The sequence below is a fragment of the Aedes aegypti genome, chromosome 1 (genome assembly GCF_002204515.2).
Source record: "Aedes aegypti strain LVP_AGWG chromosome 1, AaegL5.0 Primary Assembly, whole genome shotgun sequence".
In the NCBI taxonomy this organism is placed as follows: domain Eukaryota; kingdom Metazoa; phylum Arthropoda; class Insecta; order Diptera; family Culicidae; genus Aedes; species Aedes aegypti.
The window spans coordinates 277087669-277112571 of record NC_035107.1 but is presented as its reverse complement, the minus strand read 5'-3'; the positions used below and the strand labels follow the sequence as shown (position 1 = coordinate 277112571).

Sequence of the window (24903 nt, the reverse complement as noted above, 5' to 3'; positions counted from 1 at the left end):
ACGTTCTTCGTCTTCCTTTCCACATTGCTCCCTTTTAAACAGCCGGCAGTTCCTTTTGAAATGGCCCGGCTTACTACAATAATAGCAAACTTTCTGCTCCTGTCGCTTAGTATACAGCTTCAGGGCCTTCTCATCTGATTCGCCTGGATTCCCCAATCGTTCCGATCGCCGCTGCCATTCGTCCATCAGCTTTTGCTTCACCAGCTCGATAGTCAGATCTTCATCTTTTCGACTTTCTAGAGCAGTTACCAATCCATCGTAGGAATCCGGGACGCTCCTAAGCATCATTGCAATCCTGAGTGACGTATCCAACTGCTGACCCGCGCAATGCAAGCGATCGAAGAGCTCTTCTAGCTCGAAAAGATGCTTCTCCATTTCTTGTCCCTCGGTCATGTTCATGTTGCAAATTCTCTTGAGGAGCGACACCCGAGAAGTCATCGTCGCCTTCTCATGAAACGACTTCAATTTCATCCATGCGTCCTTAGCCGTCGTTACGTCCTTCACCAGATGCATCTGATTATCCGACAAAAACAGCACGATTGTTGCCAGTGCCTTCTGATTCCCTTTCTTCCAACTGGAGGTAGCCGGGTCCGGTCTTGGTTCTTCGATCGCAAACCACCAATCATCTCGCATCAATAACATCTGCATCCTCACCTTCCAGGTTGAATAATTACTGTTGTTTAACAGGGGAATCGAAACTTTCTCCGTCATTTTCTGTTTTTGTTTTCGTTACAACCAAACCGACTTTTTCTTGACGCACTGTGAGTTACCAACTATCTCACTCAACTCGAACCGACAGTGAGGAACCGGAGCAACAACACTATTCCTCTCACTTCATTCGGGATACAAGTCACTTCTCATCAAATGTTTCAGCTTTCAGCCAGCCAACTCTCTCGCTCTTACTCCGGACAAGAACTACACCAAATCAGAGCGCCGTACGAGCACCACACAGCCTACTGCTACAGCTTTCAAGACAGCTAACTCTTCCGAAATCGAATGTCCACAACTTTCGTTTCCATGGGGAACCACACTAGCGCAACTGGGCCCATAACCTGTTGGAATCTCCCGACGGAACAAGCTATGCGGCGGACCGAATCGAATACCGGGAAGACTGGGAAACGTCGGATGTAAATAATAGAACCGGGACACTTTACATGAACGTGTTGTATTTAGCACTGACTGTCATAGAATATAAAAGTATTGTATTTATTGTCTCTCGTGCTCACAAGTGTGAGATCGATCTTCAATGATCGAGAAGTTGACACAGAGGCGGCGGGTGAAAATATCGCCTCCACCAACAAAAGGAAGTCAAGCAAATATCCATTACGAAAAGATGCTGGACCGAAAGGGAATCGACCCAGACAGCTTAAGCATGGCTTTGTATCCGCGGACTTTAATCACTCAACTAAGGAAGTATTCCCACGAATTCCCAGTATCACTCTTGGACGAATGGCTGAATTTTTTTTTCAATTTTTTTAGTTAAACCATTGTAGATTATGTAATAAGTGGGAGTCTTAGATTAATATATTGAGTAGAAAAATCGTTGAATTATTTCAAGGAGGAGACTTGGTAAGAGTTTTTGAAATAGTTTATAACATAATTCTTTGTGGTATTACAGAAATATATTCAAAGAAAAACAGTCGAGGATTTTTTGAAATATATTTCAGAAGAGCCGCTGGAGAATTGTTGGAGAAATAAATAAAAAATGTGTTCAAAACTCAAAATAAATGCTGAGATTGTGCTTACAAATTTCAGGAAAACTCTTTTTTATTGAAAAATCTTGGCTACACCCTTTCCCGGGAATCTGATGCGTTGAAGTCAGCGTTTTCATGTCGATTCTTATTCTTGCGTTGTTAACTGACGAGGCTCTCGATGTCCTTTCCCGGTTGATGGCACAAATTTGAGTCCGAAGATTGATTTTTCGAGAACCAGATTTTCTTTCAAAGTTCATTGCTGATTCACGAGCGGCAGAAACTGGAAATTAATCTCTACATCCATAATCCTAATGAGGTGGAAGTCCATACTACGGCAACAACTACTGTTTTAGTTCTTCAGCAGACATTCTTTTGGCACCAACAATGGATTTCGCATAAACGTTCTTATCGGCCAACAGCCAAATGCTGGCTTGAAGGCAATTTCGCACTTGTTTGTTTCCAACTGAGCATGGTCAGTAGCTGACTCAGGATTTTCTGAGCATTTACTCAGCTTTTACCGTTTTATTCATACGAATCATCATGTTCGAAAAGTAAATGCTCAAGTTCTCAGTTTTATCATACCAACTTGAGTAAATGCTCAAGAAAATGATCTGACAGGCGGATTTGAGTAAAGTAAAAGCTTTTGCTCAGTTTATTCATACGACCTATTGTCCCCCGGTTCCCGCACTCAATGCCGACAAAAAACCACGACGAAAATGACGGCCGGGAAATGGGCAGGAATAAAAATGTTTTGAAAGCATTTTGATGTCGATGAATGGGTCCGATGGTTCCAATTTGGTGGGGGCTCCCTGAGAGGCTCCATGAATCGGATTTTTTTGTTTGCGATTGTGCACGAAAAGTTGCAACATCAGCCGCGGTAGGAACAGAGAGAGGATGGTATTTTTTGGAGATTTTTTTTTCGGCATCATCATCCGATTGTCGTTGACCCTCGGCCGTCGTTTTTCTCGGGGTGAACCTGTGGAAAGTGTAGCCGAATGGGAGAAATATTGGACTCGATGGCACTTGTGATTCATAAATCTACATGCTGGGTGACGTGAATGTGACGGCGCACTTTAGTTGGAGTGACATGTTCACTCGATAGCACTTTTGAAGGATGAATCAAATCATGCTTGGGGGGCTATGAGCTTTGGAAAGCAATTTTTTGGATTAATCTTCCTTGAGGAAATTGAACTGATGAAATGCCCTTGCATTCTTCTTCTTTTTGACGTTACGTCAGAGTCAGGGTCAACTAGGTCAGAGTCTGCTTATCAGTTTGGTGTTCGAGAGCAATGTTGAACAAATGGTTCGAAAGCGCATCTCCTTGCTTCAATCCATCTAAGGTTACGAAGGAGGTTGAAGCCTCATCCGCAACCCGCACACTTTATTTCGATCCATCCAACGTTGCACGAATCAGTCTAATCAGTTTCGCCGGAAAACCGTGTTCTACCATTATCTGCCATCACTCATTTCTCTTTAATGAATCGTACGCCGCCTTGAAATCAATGAACAGATGGTGAGTCTGCAAGTTGTATTCCCGTAACTTATCAAGGATTTGTCGCAAGGTAAACTTTTGATCCGTCGTTGATCGGCCCTCACGAAAACCAGCTTGGTATTCGCCGACGAAGGACTCCTCCAGCGGTCTCAATCTGTTGAACAGAACACGCGACATTATTTTGTACGCCGAATTGAAAAGCGTTATTCCTCGGTGATTGGCACACTCCAATATATGGCCCTTCTTATACAGAGGGCAGATGAGGCCCTCCAGCCAGCTAGCAGGCAATTCTTCTTCCTCCCATATCCTTAACAGAGTACGGTGCAGTATTTCGTACAGCTGCTCACTACCGTGCTTGAAAAGTTCGGCCGGGAGCTCGTCTTTTTCAGCAGCCTTACAGTTCTTCAACTCCTTAATCGCTCTTCTAACCTCATCTAGCGTCGGGGGCTCCACAGCTTGTCCATCGTTGCTGATAATTAATCTGTTCTCAGACGCGCTCGTGTTCTCTCCATTGCTCGAAGTGTTCTTTCCACCTGGCAGCCACCAAGATTTTGTCTGTCAACAAGTTACCTTCGCGGTCATTGCACATGACGGGAGACGGCGCAGTTTTTCTCCGTACGCCATTGAACGTTTCGTAAAATCTTCGCATATCGTTTTGTTCGATGCTGTTTTGCGCCTCAGTTATGATGTCTTCTTCATACTGCCTTTTCTTTCTGTGGTGAATTCGTTTCTCGGCTGCTCTCGCTTCCTTGTACCGCTCTCTATTATGCCGGGTACCAGACACTAACATCCGGCTTCTGGCAACATTCTTCTCATCCGTCACATTCTGGCACTCCTCATCAAATCAACCGGAGAACTTAATCATGAACTTCATATCTTCCACTCAGTGGTAATTATATTTTGGAATTCACTCACCAGGTGGCGCCACAGCATGATCAAATGTACCTTACATCTGCACATCCAAACCCCTGAAAACGTCAGAAATCCAACTTTGACAATGCATATCTTTGTTGTTTTCGAAGCGATTTCGAAAGTTCTTTCAGCAATGGAACCGAGCATCATGTAAGATCAACGTCCATTTTAATAGGTTTTTAATAAATGCATCTACCCAAAGTAGTTTAGCAATAGACACTCCTTCGCATTCTGGAAAATACATTCAATAATAAAACGAAATTCAAAGCGATGACTCACAGTTTTTCTGACATAAAGGTTTTTGTAGAAGTGCAGTGAAATCATTTTAAAAGTAATAGATTTTTTGGTTACACTCAAAATTTATTTTACTAAAAATTAATAAATACTTTTCATTTAAAACTGTTTGCTTTCAAAAAATTCAAAGCGATGAGATGTATTTCATTGACATCAATTTGGCTAGAGTACACACTTAAAATAAATCGCAGTATCCTGTGAAATAAATCACCGAAATTGAACTGTAAACAGTAAAAATACAGATTTTCCTGTGAAATCTACTATTCTACCGACAAAATCCGTGAAATCAGCTATTTTACCGGAGAAAATCGGTGAAATCTACTATTTTACCGGAAAAAATCCGTGAAACAAACCTTTTTACTGTAACCCTGTGAAATACTAACGAACAGTTCGGTAAAAGCATTATTTTCACCGAACTTCTGTGAAATCGTGTGACAGCCGCTCTGGCAGGCATGAGCTTCCTTTTGTTTCAGTTTTTGCACACCACTTACAAGTAGTGTAAGCTGGCTTAGTGGTAGCAAGCCTGTTTCCTGATCGGCAGGTCGGGAGTTCGATTCCCGGTTGAACCATTTTCTTGTTTTTCTTTATGATTGTGTTCATCGATTTTACAGATTGTTCGGTGATTTTTCACCGAACCTTCAGCTGTTGAGATTACGGTGAAATTTCACCGTAATCCGTAATTTTTTTTAAGTGTGTAGTCCAATGAACATTTTTGAGTGGAATTATAAATTATTGATTACACTTAAGGTGATTATAAAACAAAGCCAAACTTATAAATTTCAAGAGCATAAGACTGAAAAATCTGACAACAGTTTGCGTTGAAAACCAATCAAATTGCTTACTTGCTGGTGGTGACCAATGGGATAAATTTTCAACGAGAAGTGCTGTTTGGTTCTCAAGTCCTGTGCTCTTGAAAATTTGAGGTGTGGCTTCAGTCTATAATTACCTTAAAATTTGTTTTAAGCTGAAAACTACGAGACACTTTAGGTTTTCGATATGTTTGCATATAAATCAAAATTCATAGCGATGATCTAGCTTTTTAAGTATAACTTTGCTTGTACAATTCCAGTGAACATATTTGAGCAGACATAGTTCTTTTGGATTACACCGGAGGCGCGACCACGTTCGGAACGATGGGGAGGACAAACGTTAGCATTTTTTTTGTGTGCAGTGAAGCAAAAAAAATTTAACCATGGACTGGAAATTGAAAGTAACTTTATTTGAGGGGCTCTAACACAAAGCGGTATAAGTGACATTTCGGTCGTTTTGAGTTGAGTTGAAGAAATTCTTCTGTTTTCATGCGTTCTAACGATATTTTCAGGTGACATTTCCACTTAATTAAAAATGACATAACTCTTGAAAGACTGGTTTGTTTTTTTTGGATCCAATACAATTTTAATAGAATGAAAAATTGCTGAAAAACTTCAGAGTAGATTATCACAAAACTAGGTTTTTGTCACTCAATTTCATGTCAGCCTTTACCACAAGGCTAAGAAAGCTTTTTGAAAGCTGGTAGCGACGGAGTGCCTTAAAAATAGGAAATAGAAGACCTCTTGCCAATATAAGAGATATAAAAGGAATCAAAAACGAAAAGAGAACAAACAGGAACCAATAAAACAAAGTGAAATGTAATAGGAGCCAGGAGCTAGGAGTTTGACTCTTAATAGAATCAGAGCAGACATTTCTCCAATAACCTGGATTTTGAAACAGACATGTAATTTCCCTAAAAAATATTTCAGAAATCATCTGAAATGCTCCAAAAATTCTTCGAGAAATTTGTCAAGTAAATTTTCATTCATTGATTTTCTTGGGACATCCTACAAGATTCCCGGCCAAGAAAATCCAGGGAAATGACAAGGAAATTTTTCTGAAAAATAAATCAGGGAGGTATTTCTTACAAAAACCATAAATAGGGTAGTTGTATCAGTTATGGACATAGTGGTTCCCTATTTCGCCATACGTGATTACTGGAATGTCTTCAAATTTTTAAAATTTTTGTGCGTTGTAGTAATTAGATTTAAGATATAACTTGATGTTAAAACATTTAAAAAGATTTGAAATGTGAAAGTTATCAAAATTTCACATATGGCCAAATAGGGAACCACTATGGCCATAACTGGTACACCTTCCCTAGTAACCTCTGACTAAACTTGGGTGAGTTTTGAGGTCACCCTTAATGAACAAGGATCTCTGAAATAACTTCTAGACTCTTAAAGAAATTTCGAAGATTCCCCTGATAAATTGCCTAAAAAAAATTAAAAAATCAAACAAATTTCGGGATAGTATTCTGCAGGATTTTCTAAATGAGTTTCTGGAAAAAACATTGGACAATATTCTGTTGAAGGATTGGTGAAAATATCTGGAGAAATTTCTAGGATAGTTTTGGAAAAAAGCAAAGTAATACCTGAAGAAATTACAGGAGGTAGAAGCTTTGGAGTTCTCAAGGATTTCTGAAGACATTCTTGTAGCATCCTTTAAAAAATCGTTGAAAGAATTTTAGAGGGAAATGGTAGAGAAACCTCTAGAAAAACTTCAGAAGAGAACCCTGTGGAAGACTGAAGCTTTTCCTCTGTAAATCTGAGACAAAATTCTTAAGGAGCCTGTTGAACCCGTTAGTCTCTGAAAGTTTCTTTGAAGCCTGTACAATCCTGCATCAGGATTCAATGCAAGCAGAATTAGGAAAATGAAAGATTTAGAGACCATTTTCGTTGAAATAGATACTCTAAAGACCTTACGGTAAAAGAAGACACCTTGCCTTTACTACCAGTCTGGTTGTTCTAGTTTCCTTATTTATTTTTGCACTGAGGAGACCCGTCTATTCGCAAAAGTTTTCAGGAGAAACTGAAGATGCTTGAAAATGCTTAACCGCGCAGAGCCTCCAATAGACAAATATTTCGCTGGAATTTCTTGAACCATTCTGCAAAAAAATCGTTCAAAGAATCGCCATAATCTGCTCTAAATATTTCTAAGAATGATGCCACAAAATATCAGTAGGAATTGGATCAAATATTTTTCAAGGAATTAACTAAGAATTACTTCCAAAAATTTCTACGGCAATTCTGAATCAACCAAGAACTTCTAGACAGTGTGCTGTGAGAGTTCTATAGGAATTGCTCAGAAAATCATCAAAAGATTCAGCAATGCTTTGGTAGATTATATCAAGAGAGATGGCACTTTCAGAAATCGCTAGCACCATCACACTCGTGCTGTTTATAACGCGATGCACTGGTATTAGTTTAACGCATGTCTTCAATAACCTTCTAATAATTATCTATGGATGGTCCAGAAACTTCTCAAGAATTACTTCTAGGAATGCTCGTGGCAATTTGTTCCAGAACATATACAGGTTTGACCGTAGCTTTTTTTATTATTGTAGAAATCATTCATTGATTAATTCATAAATGCCATAGAGGATTGCTTCATTTGTTTTTCTAATAATTTATGAAGTTTCTTGTAGTAATTATTACAGTTAGGCTCCCATGACTTTCTTTACAGATAATGTACCGTAGGGTTAGTGGATACAGAAAAATTAATAGTCAACTTCATTGTTATGTACAGCTAACGTGAATAATGCAATTCAAACTTTTTTCTGTGGATAACAAATGAGGGACTAATATTCTTCAAATCGTCATTTATTTCGAGCAACGGACTCATGTTCCGTAACCGGTCGTTTGAGAACGTCGCGACCCATTGGAAGCCCACACAATAGAAACCTCAGCCAGTACAGTTGCTGGCTAGTGTTGTGTGCTATTTCATTATCTAAAAAATAATGCGCTCTCGGGCTGGGCATTGGATATAAATGGAAAGCGTTGTGTTTGGATGGGCATCTAATTCTTCCGAAAGAGGTGCACTTTGCGAAAAAGGACCACGTGATTATTGAGCTGAAATCAAACTCAGGTTAACTTCTGCGTTCATGAGTCCTCTCATGGCGTAGTGGTAACGCGCCCCAAATAGAGATCGGGGAGTCGTGAGTTCGATTCTCACTGAGAAGACGTGTAACTGTTTCGCAAATCTTCACATCAATTTGTCCATCTATGTAATGTTTAGCTTTTCGGTAGTTGTTAAACTTCCACTCGGCTGGTTAGCCGTAAACCACAATTCATAATTAAAAACAAGTAATGTTCGACAGTTTTTGTTTACAGTATGGCCCTTTATAATGCGGTTAAATCAATAGCAGCGCTAGTGAGCAGGAAACTTTTGTTTGCAGATATCTCAGGAGTCTGACAACTTAGAAAGATAGTTTCTTCGGCAAAAGGCTATCATTTTTTGAGCCATGAAATAAGATATTTCGCCACTAGGCATCGCTAGTGAGCATGAAATTTCTGTTTTACGGATACTGCAGGATCTTGACTTTTTAGACTGGCACCTTCGGCAAAGTTGTTCAGAAGCTCAGGGACTATCATTATTTTACAAAATCTCGTTCTTCAAGGAACAAAGAAAGAATTTGAGCTACTGAACAACTCTACCGAAGACAAATTAAAGGATTTTAAGTAGTTTTAAGATAAAATACATTTTGAGTAATTTTCAATATTTATATTTTTTCTAAAAATATTCTAAAATTCTAAATATTAAATATTCTAAAAATATTTAGAGGATTAACAAGTTTTGAGTGTAATCTAATATTTTCATTACGGAACCAGTGCCAGGTGAACGGGTATCCGAAATGACCTAAATCAATGCGAAACAACGTTATTCGGCAGCTTTTTACTAATAGAAAGAGTTCAATGAATAATTTTCGTACCGCAAATTTTGAAAAATAAAAATAAATCTTAAATATAATAAATCTTAAAGAGTATGCGGATTGTTTGAGACCAAACGATTCAAAATGGGTGATTTTTTAAAGCTCATTTTTAAGGAGAAGTCAGACGTTGGGGGTTTGAGAGTTAAGGGTTGCTGTATTGATTGCCGTTTCCAAAACTATCATAGAACGTCTAGTTTTTGAGATATTGGCTGTTGGAATTGCAAAATTTGACTATTTCAACCAACTTGCATGCAAGTTTTCCAGCTTGCATGGCAATTTATTTGCCACAGAATTCAAATTTCATGTGTATAACAATAGTTATCAACAAAGTTCATAACACTTTCGATGCTCAAAAATTATGTTTTGATGGTTTAGGAAAGCATTGTATTTTACGATAAATAGAGAAACGAAGAATTTTGTATGGAGACTGCAATCATGTAGGGAAAATCAATTTAATCTAAATTTAAACGTGCAATTTCAATCATATTGTATCTGAAATGGAAGTTAACGTTATGTGTTGCATGCTTGATGGATTAGATCACAAAAACGTTTGATAAATAATACTCCAAATTTCATGTAAACATTAATGCAAAACACTGGTTTATACAACTATGGCGATCTGTAGCTAAAAATTGTGACGTGCTGGAACATGTCTGAGAATGGCATCAGATACAGCAAACTTAATTCTACCAAAGACAAAAAAGACACGCAAAAATGTCATTTTAGTTGCGCTGTTTTTCGAGTGTTTTTGTGTTCTTGTAGGACGCTGTTTTTCACCGAGGAGCATCAACAAGCCCTACATGGACTCGGAAGGAATGTAAGGCGAACTGCATTTACTTAGAATTTCCGAGGTCAACGGACCACTTCCCAACCAGCAATTTCACATCAGTAAGCGGTTAGTAGAAAAGTATGTCGGTGGTAAGGTTGAAGAAGCCGTTTCCTAGGCCAACAAAGCAACCTACGCTCTTAAGGTGTGAAACAAGCGGAAATTCGACTAGGGTAGGTGTACCAGTTATGGCCATAGTGGTCCCCTATTTCGCCATACGTGCTAACTTGAATGCATTCACATTTTGAAAAATCTTTTGTGTTTTAGCAGTAAAATAAAGGATGAATCTTGATGTTTAAACATTCAAAAAGATTAAAAATGTAAAAGTTATCCACATTTTTTATATGGCCAAATAGGGAACCACTGTGGCCATAACTGGGTCACTTTCCCTAGCTGATCACTATGGAAAACTTAAATCCCGGAAAAGTAATCACGATCACCAAATTCCCATCCTTCAATTCAATTAAGTGTGTTGTTAGCTTCGTAAAGAACTGAAGAAAAAAGGAGTAAAAGAGGTCCGGAGAATTATCAGAAGAAATGGACAATCGCGAGAGAACACGCCGGCGATTGTACTTACCTGCTGGGGCACAATTCGACCGGAGACCATTGAATTCGATTGCAGGTATTCGATGTCGGATACGTCCTTATTATCGAAGTCCAATGCAGCGCTTTAACTGCTGGCTGTTTGGACACACGAATCAACGCTACCAGGCTAAATCGGCCACATGTAGGACTTTCTCCAGGAATCATTCGATTTCCGAGAACAAAGAATACTTAATTGAAAAGTTTTGCAAAACCTGCGATAGCAATGATCACAGAATTCAGCCGCTCCTGTCTTTTGTGGCATTTTGAAAACACCGTTCAGTGAGTGAAAGTCGACCAAAATATCTCGTATTCAATTGGATGTATCGCATTGCTGGATTATTTTCATTCCCACATAGAGCCAATTTGTACGGTATCGGGATAGTAAGCTTAAATTTTAATTTCAATAAGAAATATAAGGATGTTATTTCTGGCCAGATAGTTCTCAAATCAGCAGTGAAGTAACTACACCTAGGCCTTGACGTTATTCTACGAAGGGTTGAAATCAATTGATAACTTAAAAGTACTGAGTTATTTTTACACACATCATCTAAGCTCGTTGAACTGAATCGATAGGTCTGAGACCATTATCGGAGAAGGTTTTTTGAAGAGCATGTACAGTCGAAGATTCTTGATGTACGAAAACGGCAAAAGAGATGTCGGTTTGAGAGCACTTAGAACATCGTCCACTTAGAATTCAAAGCACCCCACGCTTCATAAAAATTCCAATTGAACCGTCATCCATCTCCAACCGAAATACTTTCAACCCAGCCAACTTTTAAACTCATATCCTTCGGGCACTCATTTCCAATTCCCGAGAAAATGAAATCAGTTCCGAAACTAATCAATCGTTTGACCTTTTTCTCCCGACCTTTCTTTCAGAACTTCCAACAACCAACTCAAAGCAGTTCGTCTGGCCGCAGAGATTATGCAGCACCTTAGTTGAGCGCGCTCGGAATCAGCTTACTTACCGACACCCCCGGACGGAAGAGGACCATAGGAGAGACCCCACCCGACCCGAGAGAATGTAAGTTTGCAAAAGCTTATCAAGATTCATCCGCGTGACTGTTTTACATCTTATGATCGTTTCGAAGAGAGGGGAACTTTTGCTCCGCGTACCTTTGATTCTACGTGGTTGAAATTAGGAGGGAGGTGGAAATGGGGAAAACTTTGATTTCTTTTCTCTCAGATTAAATGAATTCTAGACTAGTTCCATATCGAAGGCTTCGCCGTTCGAGACGATGGTGCAGTTTTTATTGGTTGCATTGAGTTCACAGATGTTGGTTGGATTGAATGAGAATGAGAATCATACTGTAAAATAATTTGAAACTCATCAGCCGTCATTGACTTACACCTTCATCAGAACACTACTTTCACCAACAACTAGTTGCAAATGCTCGTCGAACCCATATTCTCTCCCGTCGCACCTGAAGAACTTCCCGATGGAAAACAGAGATTTTTCAAGAGCACCTCAAACTCAATTTCCTCGTCGTATGCAAAAAAAAAGTCCCCATCGAAAGTGGATGAAGAACCACTTTCCTTCTGCTCAGCTCAATCCTTACCCCTTTTCCGAAAATAAAAGGGAAACCCGTCTTCTTCATCACAAATGGGGCGTTCTAATCCCGTAAACCGCGCGTCAGCCTTGCGATGTTCCACCCTATCTATGAAGAGGTTCTGACAAACTTTCTCTGCTCCTCGTGCCCGAACCGCTTGATTCACCGTTCGATGAGCGAAGGATGTAAAAGTCTATTTGGAAAGTATTGAGCATGTGAGCTAATATTTGATTTTGTTGAGCTTTCTTCTCGGTAGTACCAGACCATCATCTACTTAGACCAGATGCAAACTAGCAGTCAGGGGGCTTTCCAGACCGATATTATCAGGAAAAAAAACTAAATCAAATCTGGGTTCACTAGTTTTTTTTCTATGACTTAGATGGATGTCTGGGCAAAATATAAAAATAAAATGTGCGGCTCGTTTTGAAGTCACGTCCTTTCAAAGGTCCAAGTTCACTTATTCATAGAAAATCTGAAAAATTTAAGGTGACACGGGAGACCGTGTTATTTTCCCTATCTTTTATCTCGCTCTAACAATTTTCATCAAAACTTTGCAGAAGCAAATCTCGAGATTAAGTGAACCGATGAAGCGGCATATTTAATGGGTTGTACACTACATGTGTAGAATTATATGATAAGTTTTTCCCATCGATATATGGAGTGTGGTACAGGTCGGACTCGATTATCTGGAGACTCGATTATCCGTGGCCTCGATTATTCGGGATTCGATTATCTGGAATTTTAGACTCGATTATTCGGAATTTGTTTTTTTATGTTCTTGTTTTTTCAATTTTTATGCATAAATATGAAATAATTTGATTGGTTTTGCAGTTTAGAACGTATTTAAGTAAATGAGTTTCGAAAAAGTTGTTTTTTTTTTTGCAAATGCTGGTCAATTTTTTTTTTCTTGTAGAAACCCCTACTGTTCCTAGTAAAAATTTCTGGCTACGCCACCGCATCATATTTTTGGTTAAGAATTTTGTTTCAAGATAATATTTAAGTTATTTTGTCAAAGATTTCAGTTGTTTTCTTAGTGATTCGATTATCCGGAGAATTCGATTATCCGGAGTGAAAAATAAATCGATACTCCGGATAATCGAGTCCGACCTGTACTTGAGATTTGCATCTTCCAATGGATTGGATTGGATTGGATTATAAGAATGACGTCCCTTGCGGCCTTAAACGGGAACAGCCATTCTGGGTTACCAGTATTGCAATGTAATTTAGATGATGGACTTTATGCGATTCCGTTTGTTCAAAGTCTTTACCCAAGTAACTAATAATTTGTCATCTCTCGATTTAATGCCCTTTCCAGTTCCAGAAACTTTATGTTCTGTTCCAAGGAATTTATTGACTAATTTCCTTGAAGTTTAACAACTACCGAAAAGCTAAACATTACATATAGTTTGCAATTGGATTAAATGGACAAATTGATGTGAAGTTTTGCGAAAAAGTTACACGTCTTCTCAGTGAGAATCGAACTCACGACTCCCTGATCTCTAGTTAGGGCGCGGGCTAAGCATTAGATATATATAGAAAGCGTTGTGTTTGATTTGGCATCTAATTCTTCCAAAAGAGGTGCACTTTGCGAAAGAGGACCACGTGATTATTAAGCTGAAATCGAATTCAGCTTAACTTCTGCGTTCATGAGTCCTCTCATGGCGTAGGGGTAACGCGCCCTAACTAGAGATCAGGGAGTCGTGAGTTCGATTCTCACTGAGAAGACGTGTACATTTTTCGCGAAACTTCACATCAATTTGCCCATTTAATCCAATTGCAAACTATATGTAATGTTTAGCTCTTCCGTAGTTGTTAATTTAAGCCACTTTAAATTTCTTTGAAATTTCACGTGGAAATACTTTTAAGTCTGTATTTCTAGCAAATGTTTTGTTGAGTTCACAATTGTCAACGTCCTCAGGGTAGCATTTCTGCTGATGGCAAGGTATGCAAATCAGAATACTGGCGAAATAAATTCACTTAACTTATCAATACTTGAATAGAAAAGCTGGAAAGTATAAGAGCTAGAAATTGGAAAAGCTAGAAACTCGAAGAGTTATAAGCTAGAAAAGCTAAATGTTGAAAGAGGAAAACACTGAAGAAGTTAGGAGCTGAAAATGCTAGAAAAACTGAGAGTAAGAAAATATTGAAGCTTAAAACGGTAGGAATGCTACAAGTTGCAAAAGTTCGAAGCTAAGTAAGCTAGAAGCAAGTTAAGCTATTAACTGAAATATTTACATAGAAGCTGAATAGCTAGAATCAAGAACAGCTAGAAGTTGATAAAAGCATTGAACTAGTAAAGTCTCAAGTAATAAAAGTCATGAATTAGAAATGCTTGAAACTACAAAAGCTAGAGACTAAAAAGTGAGAGAAGTTGTAAAAACTAGAAGCTTTTGCAAAGCAATACGTCAGAAAAGCTAGAAGCAAGGAATTCTGCAAGCTGATAAATCAAAATGCTTGAAAAAAAAGCTGAAAATAATCAGAAGAAAAACTGGAAATTAGGAATGCTAGAAGTTGGAAGAGTTAGAAGCTATAAAAAGCTAAAAATAAAAACAAAAATATATAAAATTGTGATCCAGGCGAAGCTTCAAACTAGAACAGCTAGGAAAGCTAGCAGCTTGTAAAGAAAGAAGCTAAAATTTAGAAAAGCTACATTGTTCTGGCAGCCCTGCCGTCCCAGTGAGACGTGAGCCGTGAGTGACAGTTGACAGCGAGAGGTGAGTTAGAAGGAGAAGGGAAGATGACAGCTGCCATAGTACTGTCATCTGTGATAGAGTTATAATAAAAACAAAAACATGAGCAGGGAGAAGTAAGCTAGAGCAGCCAAGCATACAAGTAAGAGATAAGATTAGATGAAAAGAAACAGAACAACAGAAGAAAATACGTTCTTTACCTAGGTAAAACATTCGTGGTTAGGTGGAAATCAAAACTCCGACACTCAGACGGTAACGAAACAATACGAGAGACAATTCACAGACAACGAGACATTCAATGGACAGAAAACAGACGTACACTGAGAACGGATTTGTGCGATTTGGAAATACTGCTGGAAAAGTTGTAAGTTTGAGAATTAAGAACTGAATACCGATCGTTATTTAAAATAATAACAAAATTCATTAGGAGATAGTGCCAAGCATATAATAAGCTTGAAGAAGGAAGGAATCTTAAATTGTGAGTGAGAGTTTTCTACTACATGTAACATGCTAAATTTGCACGAATTGAAACAAAAAGTTTATAACAGTTTGATCGGCCAACATTAAAGGCTGATTTGCAAAAACCGTTTGTTTTAGCCGACTTTATCCGAACATACTCACTTAACACTCAACGAACCTCAGTATTTTTTTTTTCGTTGTGGCTGTCGAGCACTTGGTGGTGCCAATCTCGGCAAGTAGATTGCCAAGATACGGCGAAAAAACTAAGTTTGTAGAAGCAAAAAAATCTAGAATCTGAAAAAAACAAGCAGCTAGAAAGTTTGAAGTTGAAAAACAAAAGAGGCTATAAAAGCTAGTTAAACTAGAACCGAGGAAAGCAAGAGTAAAAAAGAAAAGTTATCAGAACAGCCAGAATAAAAATTAAATAAATATAACGGAAAATAATTTGCTTACTCTCTGTGCTCTGCTCTTTTTTTGGATTTTCATCGATGCGCAGCAGATTTCTGGTAGCACAAATTTCATAAGAGTTTAAGGAACAAACACGAAGCCAGTTGTCACGTTTGGCTAAGTAAGAAATTAGAAAAACTTGCAGCTAGTGAGGATTGAAGTTAGAAAACTCCAGAAGCCAGGAAAGCTAGAAACTACAGAAGCTAGAAACTGGAGAAACTGGAAATAAGAAAACTGAAAAGCTGGAAGATCGAGAAATGAGCAGCAAGAAAAGATTCAAGCTGGAAAAAACTAGAAGCAAGCAACATAAAAACTCAAAAAGCCAGAAGCTAGAATTAAAAAAAAAAAACTAGAATCTGGAAGAGATAGAAGCAAGATATTTCAATAGTTCAGCAAAAGGTCAGAAAAGCTATTAGCAAGAAAACCGTAAAAGCTAGTCAGAAAAGTTGGATGCTAGTAGAGTCAGAAGCTGTAAAAGCTGGAATATGGAACAACTGGAAATGAGGAAAGTTAGAAGTTGGAAAAGCTAGAGCATGAGCATGATTGATTGACCGGCCGCAGTTGCTACTCCGTTATTGTCAGAACAGCTGTGCTTACTCAGGGAACCAACAGACGCTACTCAGGATCAGTAGCATCCTCAATGTGTAAGTACTGGTGCTCTCATTATTATAACAAACAATACCGGCGTCGGCTGCGTCCGAATGCAGGTCAATTTGGGAATGGGAGGGAAATGTTGACGTGCTACTTGTTTTATGGAAGCCGAGGAGTCCTCTGCACTTCCACAAGCAAACACTGGAAGTTTGGATATGGGAAAGGATTCGTTTTGGTAAACGATAAAGATATAATTTTAAATGAATACATGAACATATATACGGATGATCGATACCGATAGTACATAGTAACGATCCGGACATGATCCGAATTCTGTCGCTCGTCTACAAAGGAGCATGCAACAGATTCAACGGATCAAACGCCAGTTAGAATTTGGAAAAGCTAGAAGTTGAAAATAAGAAGTTATAAAAGCTAGTAGATAGACATCTACCATCTTGGAAAGAAAAAAAATTTGAAATTCTAGATGCTTGGGTAGCTAGAAACTATGCAAGCTAAAAGCTCAACAAGCAAGAGGACAGAAAAGCTACCCATTAACCCTCAGAGAACCTCAGCATTTTTAATTGTCAAAGTGGCTGCCGAACACTCGGCAATGCCAGTCCAGGCAATTGGGTTGACAGTATTTGGTAAGTAGCAACCAAAAGCAAGAAGCTGACAAAAAACTAGAAGCAAGAAAAATAAGAAGCTCATATAGCAATAGAAGCAATAAAAGCTAGTTGAGCTGAAATCCAGGGGAGCTAGAAGTTATAGAAGCAATTATGAAGAAATGCTACGAACAAGAATAGCAAGCATTAACAAAATAGAGAAGGTATAAATGCAAGCAGCTGAAATATACAGACACTAGAAAAGTAGAAGGCTACATAAGCAAGAAGCTAGCTAAACACAAAACTAGAAGAGATAGAAGCGAGAGAAGCTTTATGCTAGAAACCAGGAAAGCTAGAAAACTGAAGAAGTTGGCAGTAAGAAAACTGGAAACAAGAAAGAAAAAGAAGTAAAAAAAAAGAATAAGGACCAAATTAGCTAAACGCTGGAAAATCTAGAAGCAAGAAAAGTAAGAATCTGACAAGCCAGAAGCTACAGAAATGAGAAGCAAGAAAATATTCAATCTGGAAAATACTAGCGATATGAAACATAAAAGCTCTAAAAGCAAGAAGAAAGAACAACTAGAAAAACTAGAAGCTAGCATCAAGAAAACCTAGAATCTGGAAGTGATAAAAGCAAAAGGTCAGAGCTGTAAAAGCAAAGAAAGCTAGCTAGAAAAGTTGGATGCTAGAAGAGCTGAAATAGCCAGAAACTAGAAAAACTAGGATATGGAACAGCTAGAAACAAGGAATATTAACAGTTGGAAAAGCTAGAAGTTGAAAAACAAGAAGTTATAAAAGCTATAAGTTAGACCAAGCAAAAATTTTGAAAAGTGAAATGCTGGAGAAGCTTGAAACTCGAAAAGCTAGTAGAGCTAGCATCTTGGAAAGCAAGAAATTTGAAATTCTAGATGCTTGAACAGCCAGAAGCTATGAAAGCTAGAAGGTGAAGAAGCTAGAAGCCAGAAAAGATACACAACTCTAAGACAATCCAGATTTTTTTTGTCGAAGTGGCTGTCAAATGGTGATGCCAAAAAAGCAAGAAGTTGAAAAAAAAACAATAATAAAAAATAATTGGAACCTTGAAGAGCAACAGAAGCAATAAAAGCTAGTTAAGCTAGAATCCAGTCATCCTAGAAGTTATAAAACAAATTCTAAACGAACAAGAAGAGCAAGCTAACAAATAATCTAGAGGCTATCAACGGCAAGCAGCTCTCAAATCCAGAAACTAGAACTAGCAAAGCTAGAATCGAGAGCAGCAATATGCGAGAAACCAGTAAATGGATAAGGTGGAGATACGGAAACTGGAAACAAGAAAATAAAAGAAGCAAAAACTAACAAGAAGCAACAATAGCTAAACGCTGAAAGGTATGTCAGAAGGTTGGGAAATAAGAAGCAAAAATAGAAAAAAAAAACACCTACACGTTAATGCTTCCAGTGGACGGTCATGTCCTTTGAAGGAAGCACCACACTAGACAACGGACTAGCATGCAACGCCCAGTGGCACAATCGGAAAACGTTCCTGACGAAAAGTTTTCGGACTGAAGCGGGAATCGAACCCACACTTCTTGACACGATGCGGCCAAATGCTTGGTAACACTAACCGCACGGCCACGAAGCCCACAAAGCTTTAAAGCATAGAAGACAGAGTAGCTAGAAACTACAAAAGCTAGAATCAAAAGAACCTAGAAGCTCAATCATTGAGTTCTTCCGCGAGAGCAAACTCATTTGTGATTTGTTTCGCCAAACTCACCTATGAGATTTTATTGCAAAATCACTCGATTATTAGTCTGTAATGCCATTTTCGGAAATTCTTTTACATATATTTTCATAAATTGCTTCATGCAAACCATCCTCAACAAGATCGAAAATTGCACTCATAACTACACTTTATGAATTCTATTATTTTAAAAATCATTTCAATAATCTTATCTCTTTGTTCTTTGTTAAATTCGTCCAGTTTTTTTCTTTAGTTATCCTCAGTTATTCCTCGAAAATTTTTTTCTCGTAAATTGATCAAGATAACTCCAAATTCCTTCAAAGATTTCATAAAAATAATTTTCTACGAATTTTCCTTGGGAATCCTTGATGAAATGCAACATGCGACTAATAAAAAAGTTTATTAAAGCAACCTTTTTAAACTCCTCCAAGAACTCTTGGACTTTTTCCAGAAATTCAATATCTCTTCTGGAATAAGTACATAATTTATAACACATCAAACATTTCACTAACATCTCTAAGTAACGTCTTAGGCGGTGTCCGGCCATTTGGCCGAATGCCGTTTGGCCGAACGCCATTTGGCCAAATGCCATTTGGCCGACCGGGTCATTTGTCCGAATGCCGTTTGGCCGAATTACGAACAAAAATATATATTTTTTCAACACTGATGTGTAGCATTTATAAATGTGGCCCAATAACTGATCAACTAATTAATTTGTTGATCTTTGCGATGAGGCGGGATGTCATGAGCATAATTAATATGATCCGTTCATTCAGGACGAAGTTGTGAACTTGCGTCAAGAGTCTAAGCTCTAGATTAACAACGGTGTGTAAGGGTTTAAAGTTTTTTTTTATTTTTTCATCAGAAATTTTCCCTTCTTTCAAACATAGCCTTTTCTTCTTTCTTTTGTACCGTAATCCGGGGTATCATTGATCAGCGGGGTAACATTGATCGGAATGACTCACCTCATCAAAAGTTCGTATTATCATTTATTGATGAAACATTTTGAAATCATGAATGGTGCTACTCTTTCTTATATTCATAAGCTAATAAAAGTTAATATTCTTGTGAAAATTGTGTTTACCTTATGCGTAAATTTGTCAACTTTTCGAAATAATAATTTTAATTGTTAAGGATGACACTACCGAAGATTCATGTCTCACATAAGTTCTGCAAACGATATAAGCAAGCAAAATGTGGTTCTTACTAAAAATGACATCGCCGAAAACGATTCCGTTGTCAAAACTTTTATAAGTATGCTCAATTAGGCAACATTACTGAATTACTGTTAGGAATGTAAAATTCCCTTAGGAAATTGCCTACCTTTAGGCGTATTCCGTGGTTCGAGGTGTTTTTAATTTTAAAATAACTCAAAAAGTAAATGACTTGTAAGCGTTAGGTCTTCATATTCGGCTTCAGGGGCCATGGTTTAAGTAAGTAACGACATTTTCATTATTACCGAATGTTGTTTATATAGGTGATCAATGTTACCCCATATCAACTAAATCAAAAAATCGCCTTAAACATTTTTTCAACATGCTTAAATCTTTCAATAAACAAAATACAGTATATAGTCTCGAGCTATGGGTGGCAGTACTTGTTTTAAAAATATAAAACCTGCAACATTTGCATTTTCAAACGAAATATTGAAGAAACATTCAGAAAAATGATCAATGTTACCCCGGATTACGGTACTGGTTTAATTATTATTGGCAATAATTTAGCTTATATTTTCAAAGGGATTTTTACCTTCTTTAAATCATCGGCAGTTCTTTGTTGTTATACTGATATAACAATTATTTGCGTTACACTTACTTAAATTTTTTAAGAGATTTTTCCTTCTTTTGATCATATGCTGTTCTTTCATATTTGAATATTTTTCCTAGTTATTGGAATTAAGTCTTATAACGTTCCTGAAGATTTTTATCAAAGACATATAATTTTCAGCACAAGGGATAACTTAGGTGAGATGTCTTTCTCCACCAAGATCAATATTACAAAGTGTAAACTGAAATCTGCGCCGTTGATTGCGTATATCAGTAAACAAGACGACTCGGTAAATACTTACGTCAAATAAGCTCACTGTTTCACTGCTGTGGAGAAGAAACCAAACTTATGGTTGCTAAAAATTAATTAATTTGCTAAGTAAGATCAGAATGATTGAAGCAAACTAATGCTACCAATGCTAATGCTAACCAAACTAATGCTAAAGGACGAATAAGTTTTAGTAACTGACAAAAGCTAACTGACTACAAATGCAATGCGAAAACCTGCTGCAGCTATGCTGGCGAAATGCTGGCAGCTATTTCCGCTAGCAAAGAAATGAATAATTGCTTACATCTAGGATGGTCCTCTAAACTGTTCTTTGAAATTCAGCTTTAAAATTAATTACAAAATACATGCTAATTGTATTTTTTCAAATTCGGCCAAACTGCATTCGGCCAAATGGCATTCGGCTAAATGGCATTCGGCCAAATGGCATTCGGCCAAATAACCCTTTCGGCCAAATGGCGTTCGACCAAACGGCATTCGGCCAAACGGCGTTCGGCCAAATGACCCGGAACCGTCTTAGGCAGTGATTCTCCAAGAAATAACTTTTTTTTCAGTTGTTGGTTCTGAGTAGTGTTAAGATTTAAGCTTATCATTTTCTCAAAGAATGCTAATTTGAATTTTCAAGAGATTCTGTAGAATTATTCAAAAAACTGAATTGTTCAGGAATTTTCCTTGTTAGTTTCTTTAAATTAATTTCTCCGATAATTCTAAGAACGGTGTCCGGCCATTTGGCCGAATGCCGTTTGGCCGAACCACGAAAAAAAATTGCTTCATCGCTGATAAGTAGGAGTCATAAGTGTGGTCCAATAACTAATAAGGTGATTCATTTGTTGATTTTGATAATGTGGCCGAACGTCATATTTGTCGCTATATTAGTGCTCCAATAGAATAATTAAAACGATCCGGTAATTCAGGACGAAGTTTTGAAGTTGTGTCAAGACTCTAAGCTGATGGGTTAGTTTGTTTCCGGATTACCAACGAAGCACACCGTTTACTCCTGATTGATTTTCATCAGAATTTTTTTCTTCTTCTAATCATAGGCTATTCTTTCGATTTGTACTGGTTCCATAATTGTTGGCAATAATAAATCTTATTTTTTATTGGGAATTTTACCTTCTTTAAATTATCGGCAATTCTTTGTAGTTATACTGATATAATAATTATTTGCATTACACTTGCTTTAGTTTTTATAAGAGATTTTTCCTTCTTTTGATCATAGGCTGTTCTTTCATATTTGAATATTTTTCATAGTTTATTGGAATTATGGCTTCTTATACGCTCATAAAGAGTCTAATCAAAAACATATTTTTTAGCGCAAGGGTTAACTTAGGAAAGATTTCATTCTCCTCCAAGATTTACTCTGCACCGTTGCTTTCGTATATCACGATTCAGTAAACGTCAAATAGGTTCACTGTTTCTCCGTCGAGAAAAGAAGAAGCCAAAACTCGTGATGCTAGAACTATGAATAAAATCGCTTAATACGATTCGAAGCATTGAAGCGAACCGATGCTACAGAAGGACGAAAAAGTCTTAAACTGTCTTTTAGTTGCTGTCAAAAGCTGACTACAAACGCAATGCGAAAACCTCTGCTGGCTACTATTACTGCTAGCAGAGAAGTTAATAATTGTTTTCATTTATGATGTTCTTCTTTCAGCATAGACTATTTCTTGAACTTATACTAAATAGCATTCGGCCAAATGACCCTTTCGGCCAAATGACCCTTTCGGCCAAATGGCGTTCGGCCAAATGGCGTTCGGCCAAACGGCATTCGGCCAAATGGCGTTCGGCCAAATGACGCGGAACCCTAAGAACTCCTCAAGGCATGCAAGAGTTTCTCTGGCATTACACCAGTTTATTTTAAAGAGTTGTATTTATAAATTCTCACCTATTTTATGGATTGTTTGCAAGGTTCATAGGAAAATTAGTAAAGAGATTTCTGAATTTTGTAATCTTGACAGTTTGAAGAATTCAACTAGAGATATTAAACACTTTAAGTTTTAATATAATATCCTCCTGGTATAATAACATAGTTTATCAAAAATATCCAACATTCGTTTCTCCAGAAATTTGGTACAATGAAAAAAAGTTCAGAGATTTATTCAGAACTTTATTTAAGGTGATTGTAAAACGAAGCCAAACTTAGAATTTTCAAGTGCGCAAGACAGGAGAATCTGATAACAGTTCGCGTTGAAGATGCTGGTGGTGACTAATGGGATTAATTTTAAACGCAGAGCGCTGTTTGATTCTCAAGATTTGTGCTCTTGAAAATTTGAGATGTGTCCTCGTTTTATAATCACCTTAATGCTCCGTATTTTACTATAATTTATTTATGCAGAACCCAAAAAATATATAAATAAAAAGATATTCCATAAATTTCTGCAAGGTATATTCTTTGTAAAATTTCTGGATAAGTCCTTGAATGATCTCTGAAGTATAATTATCCTGAATGGAATTTTTAGGTAACCTTGGTTATATATTTGTAATAATCCTTGGATTGTATTCTGGAGAAATCTTTTAAGCTATTCTCAAAGCAACGCTATGAAGAGATTTAGGAGTTTCTGAAGAAATTCATCGAGAAGTTATGTATATGTACCTCTGTAAGAACTTTGGTAATCGGAAAGCTATACTTGATTCTTTAAGTAGTTGTTGGTGTTAATTTCAGAAAGAATTCTGGAAAGTATGACAGAAAACAAAATGAATTTCCACTTTTGGAGAAATCCTCATATGTAGTTTTATGAGAAATCTCTATAGAATACATTTTTCGAGGGAACAAATCTTTATAAAATTCTATAACATGTATGACAGAGTGCCAGAAGAAATACTTGGTTCAGTGTCAAAAGATATATCTTGATGATTTGAAATAAATACTTGAAACTATTTTGAATTGATTCCAGACTTAAGCATTGACAGTTTTTCTCAAACAATCCAGAGAAGACTTCCAAAAGCAATTCCAAAAGGACTTAAGAAGGAAATATTTGGAGGAATCTGTTGAGAAATTGAACGTATCTTATGCGGAACTTAAAAAAAAAGATGTTCAGAGCAATTCAGTAGAACTGCTAGAGAAATGTTGGTGCGCACAGGTTTTTTTTCTGATAATAACGGTCTTAGAAGCACCGTGCTACTGTCTTGGGTGCAGAGGACAGACGGTTGGCGTAGGAAGACGGGTTAAAAATGGAATTTCAATTTCCAAATGGATAGATGCCGATGGAAGAGATTTCGTTTTCTGAGGCAGCAGCAGCAGCAGCAGCTGAAAGTCCGGATCCTTTTATCTCCACCGGAGATGTGGTGGAAGGATTTTTGTAGAACCATCCCCCCCTCTGCTGGCCCCATTTTGGAGAGCGGAGTCGATTGTTCAAAAGAACTCAACTCTGAGAACACTGACTGCGATGATGGCGATGAGGATGACGACAACAGACACAGTAACCCATTCACCGGCGATAATCCCTGAGCTAAGCCTTTTTTCCCGGAGAGCTGCCTTCTTGTTGACAAAACTGTTCAGCATCTTCGGTTGCTGGAGGACGAGGTATTCGTACACAAAAGCGAAGGAAAACAACGCCAAAGGATCCCATTACGATTTAATAATAAAGTCTTATCCGAGAGAGAGAGGGGAAATTTGTGTGCCAAAGAGGGGGAATCATCAAAGAATTGATGAAGAAATTGATTTTTGCATCCCCCCAAGAGACGATTCGAAAACAGAAGAATGTTATTCTTTTTGCATCTGCTTCCGTGGGGTGATAATTTTCGGAGTAAACAGTAGAAGCATTAACCTAAGAATGCTAATGTCGCTACTGTTCGTGTTACCAACATCTAGTTTGCCACGCGCTGACAGCCTGAGTACCGGGCCTCAAAGTGTCAAATCAATTTAAAAGACCAAAACAAATCATTGGCATCTAAAAAACAGCGAAAACTCATAACTGAAGGTAAAAATAATTAAAATCAGTTTTGTGGTAACAGCGCCACTAGCGTTCTACTACTAATATTTCTATTGAGTAAACAAATGGAAACCATTGGTTTATGAGTTATTGAGCTATCACAAACACTAGCAGAAATTTTCATTATAAATATTGGAGTGACTAGAATTATATACAATACTTTAAACGATTTACGGAGTTCATAGTCTTCTCATACTTATTCAAGTCAATTATATATTATCAATTTTTATCAATAGTTATCAAAATTTATCCACAGACAAACAGACGTAACACTTAGAACAAATTTCTTCAAAATCCATCGCCAATTTTACACCATCAT

The 24903-nt window shown here is 37.6% G+C and overlaps 1 protein-coding gene across 1 annotated transcript in view; it reads left to right on the top strand.

Annotated features, from left to right (window-relative positions):
• The first annotated feature begins 11423 nt into the window (after positions 1 to 11423).
• LOC5578571 overlaps positions 11424 to 24903 on the top strand; it is a 185967-nt gene continuing 172487 nt past the window's right edge. The window contains exon 1 of the mRNA XM_001663912.2: positions 11424 to 11568. Within this exon, the coding sequence (XP_001663962.2) occupies positions 11567 to 11568 (2 nt within the window). The 5' untranslated portion in view covers positions 11424 to 11566. The remainder of the gene's footprint in view (positions 11569 to 24903) is intronic.